The sequence below is a fragment of the Electrona antarctica genome, assembly GCF_951216825.1.
Source record: "Electrona antarctica genome assembly, chromosome: 8".
Classification (NCBI taxonomy): domain Eukaryota; kingdom Metazoa; phylum Chordata; class Actinopteri; order Myctophiformes; family Myctophidae; genus Electrona; species Electrona antarctica.
The window spans coordinates 33,368,969-33,377,161 of record NC_136789.1 but is presented as its reverse complement, the minus strand read 5'-3'; the positions used below and the strand labels follow the sequence as shown (position 1 = coordinate 33,377,161).

General features: G+C 48.5%; 1 protein-coding gene across 1 annotated transcript in view; it reads right to left on the bottom strand.

Annotated features, from left to right (window-relative positions):
• LOC306928722 (calmodulin-binding transcription activator 1-like) overlaps positions 1-739 on the bottom strand; it is a gene marked incomplete at both ends in the record, with an annotated part of 178,994 nt that extends 178,255 nt beyond the window's left edge. Inside the window, 2 exons of the mRNA XM_079508992.1 lie at positions 388-483; positions 730-739. Coding sequence (XP_079365118.1) covers positions 388-483; positions 730-739 — 106 coding nt within the window. The remainder of the gene's footprint in view (positions 1-387; positions 484-729) is intronic.
• Positions 740-8,193: the final 7,454 nt, after the last annotated feature.

Genomic DNA, 8,193 nt, shown 5'->3' with positions numbered 1-8,193 from the left:
ATTGGCATGCATGAATAAACATGATCCGAAACAGAGCTGAATGGCAATGAGATCTCAGAGAGAGAGAGAGAGAGAGAGAGAGAGAGAGAGAGAGAGATGGAGTGTGTTTGTTTTGAGCGTGCGTGCGTGCGTGCGTGCGTGCGTGCGTGCGTGCGTGCGTGCGTGCGTGCGTGCGTGCGTGCGTGCGTGCGTGCGTGCGTGCAGATATCTTTTACAGAGTTGATGAGAAGAAGACCTCAGTTCCTATCACGTCATTCTGCCAGAAGGCTTTTAGATTTGCTTTCAGAGTCGCCTCACACACACACACACACACACACACACACACACACACACACACACACACACACACACACACAGAGGACTGAGGTGTGATCGCGTGTCTCTTACTGTTGGCGTCCGCGTCGTCACTCTTGGGAGGGGCGTGTCCTGTGTATCCAACGGCGACCCTAATCATTCGCTCTGGATTTCTTATCCTCTTCAGTCCTAGAGAGAGAGAGAGAGAGAGAGAGAGAGAGAGAGAGAGAGAGAGAGAGAGAGAGAGAGAGAGAGAGAGAGAGAGAGAGAGAGAGAGAGAGAGAGAGAGAGAGAGAGAGGAGGATGAAAGACAGACAGACATTGTATTTAGGAGACGTGCTTATAAGTTTATTTCATTGTCCTCCAAAAATCCCCCAAAAACCGCATCCGTATATATTAGATCTGGAGCTATTCCATTGTTTCATCCATACTAACTTGTTTCCATTGTGCCTGATTGATTGGCTATACCACACATAGATAGTCTCATTGTGCGTGCGTGCGTGCGTGCGTGCGTGCGTGCGTGCGTGCGTGCGTGCGTGCGTGCGTGCGTGCGTGCGTGCGTGCGTGCGTGCGTGCGTGCATGCGTGCGTGCACGAGACTAACTAGTAGCCGTTTTTCTTTCTCTTCAGTCCCATCATCATCATCTCTCTGTTTCCCTGACCACTGTTGCTATGATACTGATACTGATCAGGCCAAACCACCTGGCTGTATGTTGATTGGTTGTTCCCATGACCACTGTATACAATGAATGGACTACAATGACCATGACCACTGTACAATGAATGGACTACAATGACCATGACCACTGTGTACAATGAATGGACTACACTGACCATGACCACTGTATACAATGAATGGACTACAATGACCATGACCACTGTGTACAATGAATGGACTACAATGACCATGACCACTGTATACAATGAATGGACTACAATGACCATGACCACTGTACAATGAATGGACTACAATGACCATGACCACTGTATACAATGAATGGACTACAATGACCATGACCACAATTTACAATTTACAATTTAGGCATTTAGCAGACGCTCTTAATCCAGAGCGACTTACATTAAGCAATAACAAAAGCATGGCATACATCACATATATAAAAAGTAGTTATCATGAATCATGCCTAGACTAAGAACGTAACAGTGGAGTATCTATGTAAACTATACATACTATACTATATAATATATTATACATGTGTACTATAAAGTGCTATGACTACATAAAGTGCAATTCTAGAGCTGTCTACGTAACAAGCTATAAGTCTGTTTAAAATACTATCTAAGTCTACATAATGTGCTATCTAAGGGGCTAGGCTAGGGCAAGTGCTACGGGCCATGGTGGAGTCTGAAGAGGTGGGTTTTCAGACTACGGCGGAAGATTGGGAGTGAGGCTGCAGTTCTGACTGTGATGGGAAGTGCATTCCATAGTTTTGGAGCCAGAAGGGAGAAGAGTTTGGGACATGTGGAGCGTTGTCCCGGCGTTTTTAGTGAAGGTACCTCCAGCTTCCCTGCGTTGGCTGATCTGAGTGCGCGGGAGGGTTTGTAGGGTACGATCATACTTGTGAGATATGGGGGGGCCATGCCTTTGGTTGCTTTGAATGCCAGCATCAGAGTTTTGTATTCTGTGCGGGCAGCGACCGGGAGCCAATGGAGGGACCACTGTGTACAATGAATGGACTACAATGACCATGACCACTGTATACAATGAATGGACTACAATGACCATGACCACTGTACAATGAATGGACTACACTGACCATGACCACTGTATGAATGGTGAATATAAAACACCACCATTTTTTCCTACTCAGTCTGTGTCTCATAGGAGGGCTTTGGGCAGTTCGGACACCCGTCCACCAGTGACATCATCATTAGGCAGATTTTTTTTTAAAACAAGATTTGTTTTAAAATATATTTAGATTTGTATTATCGTGAGAACGATGGCTTCAACTTTTGCATTGCAACTTTTCAGGAAAAGAAAGCCTGCCGTTTCTATTATCTTAAATTCACCATCGATGATGTCACTGGTGGACGGGTTTCTGAACTGCCCACAGCCTTTCTATGTCCTTGACATGAAAATGTTTGAAAATGACTGACATAGAAACATGTTTTTTTTTCCAGAAAACTGTCAGGATTTAGAAGGCATTTGTAGAATCAACGCCAGGCCTGAGATGACGGGGGATGGTGTGATGGTAGTGGTAGGGTTGTACAGATGACGGGGGATGGTGTGACGGTAGTGGTAGGGTTGTACAGTGAGATGACGGGGGATGGTGTGACGGTAGTGGTAGGGTTGTACAGTGAGATGACGGGGGATGGTGTGATGGTAGTGGTAGGGTTGTACAGTGAGATGACGGGGGATGGTGTGACGGTAGTGGTAGGGTTGTACAGTGAGATGACGGGGGATGGTGTGACGGTAGTGGTAGGGTTGTACAGTGAGATGACGGGGGATGGTGTGATGGTAGTGGTAGGGTTGTACAGTGGGATGGTGTGATGGTAGTGGTAGGGTTGTACAGTGGGATGGTGTGATGGTAGTGGTAGGGTTGTACAGATGACGGGGGATGGTGTGACGGTAGTGGTAGGGTTGTACAGTGGGATGGTGTGATGGTAGTGGTAGGGTTGTACAGATGACGGGGGATGGTGTGATGGTAGTGGTAGGGTTGTACAGATGACGGGGGATGGTGTGACGGTAGTGGTAGGGTTGTACAGATGACGGGGGATGGTGTGACGGTAGTGGTAGGGTTGTACAGATGACGGGGGATGGTGTGATGGTAGTGGTAGGGTTGTACAGATGACGGGGGATGGTGTGATGGTAGTGGTAGGGTTGTACAGTGAGATGACGGGGGATGGTGTGACGGTAGTGGTAGGGTTGTACAGTGAGATGACGGGGGATGGTGTGACGGTAGTGGTAGGGTTGTACAGTGAGATGACGGGGGATGGTGTGACGGTAGTGGTAGGGTTGTACAGTGAGATGACGGGGGATGGTGTGATGGTAGTGGTAGGGTTGTACAGATGACGGGGGATGGTGTGATGGTAGTGGTAGGGTTGTACAGATGACGGGGGATGGTGTGACGGTAGTGGTAGGGTTGTACGGTGCTGATAGGATGGTGTGACGGTAGTGGGAGGGTTGTACAGTGGGATGGTGTGACGGTAGTGGGAGGGTTGTACGGTGCTGATAGGATGGTGTGACGGTAGTGGGAGGGTTGTACAGTGCTGATAGGATGGTGTGACGGTAGTGGTAGGGTTCAAGGGCCAGTTTCGAATTGCAGCCATCCGTAGGTGCCCTTTGAGAGCGGTACGGGAACTCCTTTCGGTGTTTTAACTAAGCATTATGTTATACTTTAGCTATTGGAAAATAGCAGATCTACAAGATCATAGCGCGCCACCGAGTGGCGCGCTACGAGCTTGTAGGTCTGCTATTTTCTTTAAATCGTGAAAATGCGGCACAAATCTTTGAATATATATTCTTTCAGAATACTTTTTTATTTTATTTCGACGTCAGGCCTACATTTTCTGTTAGTAATCTAATCCCCCTGGCTCTGATGTTGTATTGTTGTATTAATAACTTTGTTGTTTGTGTTTGTTTGTTTGTTTGTCTTGTTTTGTATTGTAATGTGTATTGTCATCAGTGTTGTTTAGGCAGCCAAAAAATACATTTTGATTTTAGTTTTAGTCGTAGTTTTAGTCGTAGTCTCTTGAATGGCTTCCATTTAGTTTTAGTCGTAGTTTTAGTCGTAGTCTCTTGAATGGCTTCCATTTAGTTTTAGTCACATTTTAGTCACCCCGGAATGTTTTAGTGTTTAGTCTAGTTTCAGTCGACTAAATGTCATAAGATTTTAGTCGACTAAATCTACAGTTGATTTAGTCGACTAAAATGTATTTTGGTGGGCCTTGATGCCGTTGTAATGACTGTTTTTTTTACACTTTCTGAAAATAGCCGATCTACAAGCTCACAACGCGTCGCAGCGCGACACGTTTCAGCATCTCTTGTCCACTAGTCCCTTCCTAACATTTTAGTCTAGTTTTTATTTGTTGACGAAATTGTCAGTATATTTAGTCATAGTTTTAGTCGTCATGGCTTAGTTTTTATTTTGTTTTTGTCTGTGAAAAAAGGTGGTCGGCGAACATTTTACGTCATAGTATTAGTCGACGAAAACAACACTGATTGTCATGACTGTTATAAAGATTTGTTTAAAAATAAAAAAAGCCTTCAGCTGCACTTCCGCTTTAACCTGACTCCGCCAGATGGGGCAGCAGAGAGTACACTGGGTTCCCCCCTCCTGCTCCCATCTGGGAACTCTCAGGCAGACTAGATGCTCTGGCCACCAACCGGCTGGCCAATCAGCGGCAGCTAGAGGCGGGATCAATGCATACAGTGCTGCCTTGATCCAGCCTCTAGCTGCCGCTGCCTCTGCTGCCCCATCTGGCGGAGTCAGGTTACTTCCGCTTGACTTCCTGCCTTCATTGGGATACACGTCGCTCCAATGAACTGCAGCGGCCAGTGAGGCATCTATTCTTTATAATATCTATGTCTTGTGCGGTGTGTGTGTGTCACAGTTTTTATAATATCTATGGCTTGTGCGGTGTGTGTGTGTCACAGTTTTTTCCGATTTAGTTCGCCAGCCAAACCGTGTCACCGTGCGACATGTGCTTTTTGGGCTGCCACGTGATTTATTGTTTGCGGAAGCAGTAAGAGAGAGAATGGCAGCGCGTCAAATAACAGCTGGAGACGCTGGTCTCAAAACGTAACGCGACACCACCCATAACAGAACACTTTTGTTTTCTACTAAGGTTTGGGTGATGAATCAGTGTTATTTTTGACAACACATGTATGTCATATAGTCTTTTGAGTAAAGTTTTATTTAGTTTTGGTCATATTTTAGTCACCTGAAATGTTTTAGTTTTTTCGACTTAGCGGGACTTGATAGTGTCGTAATGGCAGATTTTACACTTGCTGAAAATAGCAGATCTAACAAGCTCACAACGCGTCGCAGCCCCGCCGTGTTGTGAGCTTGTAGATCGGGTATTTTCAGCATGCAACCATGCAAGCATAAAATGACTTGTCTTTTACTTATACTGGATATCTTGTCCACTAGTCCCTTCCTAACATTTTAGTCTAGTTTTGTTGTTTCAATTGTCACTATATTTAGTCATATAGTTTTAGTCATCATAGCTTAGTTTTAATTTTATTTCCATTTAGTTTTCGTCAGTGAAAAAAGGTGGTCGACACAAATCAACACTGGATATGCAAAATATTCCTATCAGCCACGGTCAGCACAAAAAAAAGATCAGCACAAAAAGAAATCAGCGACCGCGTTAGAAAATGAAATATTGTGAGAACGGCTCCGCTCCCCAGCTACTTCACCGTACAGCTCCCCAGCTACTTCAGCGTACAGCTCCCCAGCTACTTCACCGTACAGCTCCCCAGCTACTTCAGCGTACAGCTCCCCAGCTACTTCACCGTACAGCTCCCCAGCTACTTCAGCGTACAGCTCCCCAGCTACTTCACCGTACAGCTCCCCAGCTACTTCACCGTACAGCTCCTCAGCTACTACACCATACAGCTCCCCAGCTACTTCACCGTACAGCTCCCCAGCTACTTCACCGTACAGCTCCCCAGCTACTTCACCGTACAGCTCCTCAGCTACTTCACCGTACAGCTCCCCAGCTACTTCACCATACAGCTCCCCAGCTACCCAGCTACTTCACCGTACAGCTCCCCAGCTACTTCACCGTACAGCTCCCCAGCTACTTCACCATACAGCTCCCCAGCTACCCAGCTACTTCACCGTACAGCTCCCCAGCTACTTCACCGTACAGCTCCCCAGCTACTTCACCATACAGCTCCCCAGCTACCCAGCTACTTCACCGTACAGCTCCCCAGCTACTTCACCGTACAGCTCCCCAGCTACTTCACCGTACAGCTCCCCAGCTACTACAGCTCCCCAGCTACTTCACCGTACAGCTCCCCAGCTACTTCACCGTACAGCTCCCCAGCTACTTCACCGTACAGCTCCCCAGCTACTTCACCGTACAGCTCCCCAGCTACTTCACCATACAGCTCCCCAGCTACCCAGCTACTTCACCGTACAGCTCCCCAGCTACTTCACCGTACAGCTCCCCAGCTACTTCACCATACAGCTCCCCAGCTACCCAGCTACTTCACCGTACAGCTCCCCAGCTACTTCACCGTACAGCTCCCCAGCTACTTCACCATACAGCTCCCCAGCTACCCAGCTACTTCACCGTACAGCTCCCCAGCTACTTCACCGTACAGCTCCCCAGCTACTTCACCGTACAGCTCCCCAGCTACTTCACCGTACAGCTCCCCAGCTACTGCACCGTACAGCTCCCCAGCTACTACAGCTCCCCAGCTACTTCACCGTACAGCTCCCCAGCTACTACAGCTCCCCAGCTACTTCACCGTACAGCTCCCCAGCTACTTCACCGTACAGCTCCCCAGCTACTTCACCGTACAGCTCCCCAGCTACTTCACCGTACAGCTCCCCAGCTACTTCACCGTACAGCTCCCCAGCTACTTCACCGTACAGCTCCCCAGCTACTTCACCGTACAGCTCCCCAGCTACTTCACCGTACAGCTCCCCAGCTACTTCACCGTACAGCTCCCCAGCTACTTCACCGTACAGCTCCCCAGCTACTTCACCGTACAGCTCCCCAGCTACTGCACCGTACAGCTCCTCAGCTACTACAGCTCCCCAGCTACTACACCGTACAGCTCCCCAGCTACTACAGCTCCTCAGCTACTTCACCGTACAGCTCCTCAGCTACTGCACCGTACAGCTCCCCAGCTACTTCACCGTACAGCTCCTCAGCTACTTCACCGTACAGCTCCTCAGCTACTGCACCGTACAGCTCCCCAGCTACTTCACCGTACAGCTCCCCAGCTACTACAGCTCCCCAGCTACTTCACCGTACAGCTCCCCAGCTACTTCACCGTACAGCTCCCCAGCTACTGCACCGTACAGCTCCCCAGCTACTTCACCGTACAGCTCCCCAGCTACTTCACCGTACAGCTCCCCAGCTACTGCACCGTACAGCTCCCCAGCTACTTCACCGTACAGCTCCCCAGCTACTTCACCGTACAGCTCCCCAGCTACTTCACCGTACAGCTCCCCAGCTACTTCACCGTACAGCTCCCCAGCTACTTCACCGTACAGCTCCCCAGCTACTTCACCGTACAGCTCCCCAGCAACGTACTTCTAAATTGCAGTATTGGTACTTTTACTTAAGTAAAACAATTGAGTACTTTTTTCCACCACTGGCGTGTCGTGTCAAACATATCAGATCTGCTATTTCCGGCGCGCGGACCCGTCGATACGACAAAGTACGCATCGGGCTGTAACACGTGTAGAGCCAGTGTCGGTTTGCGTAACTGTCACTGTATACGGTAGGCAGCTTCTGTCTGTCTGTGTATACGGTAGGCAGCTTCTGTCTGTCTGTGTATACGGTAGGCAGCTTCTGTCTGTCTGTGTATACGGTAGGCAGCTTCTGTCTGTCTGTGTATATGGTAGGCAGCTTCTGTGTGTCTGTGTATACGGTAGGCAGCTTCTGTCTGTCTGTGTATACGGTAGGCAGCTTCTGTCTGTCTGTGTATACGGTAGGCAGCTTCTGTCTGTGTATACGGTAGGCAGCTTCTGTCTGTCTGTGTATATGGTAGGCAGCTTCTGTGTGTCTGTGTATACGGTAGGCAGCTTCTGTCTGTCTGTGTATACGGTAGGCAGCTTCTGTCTGTCTGTGTATACGGTAGGCAGCTTCTGTCTGTCTGTGTATACGGTAGGCAGCTTCTGTCTGTCTGTGTATATGGTAGGCAGCTTCTGTGTGTCTGTGTATACGGTAGGCAGCTTCTGTCTGTCTGTGTATACGG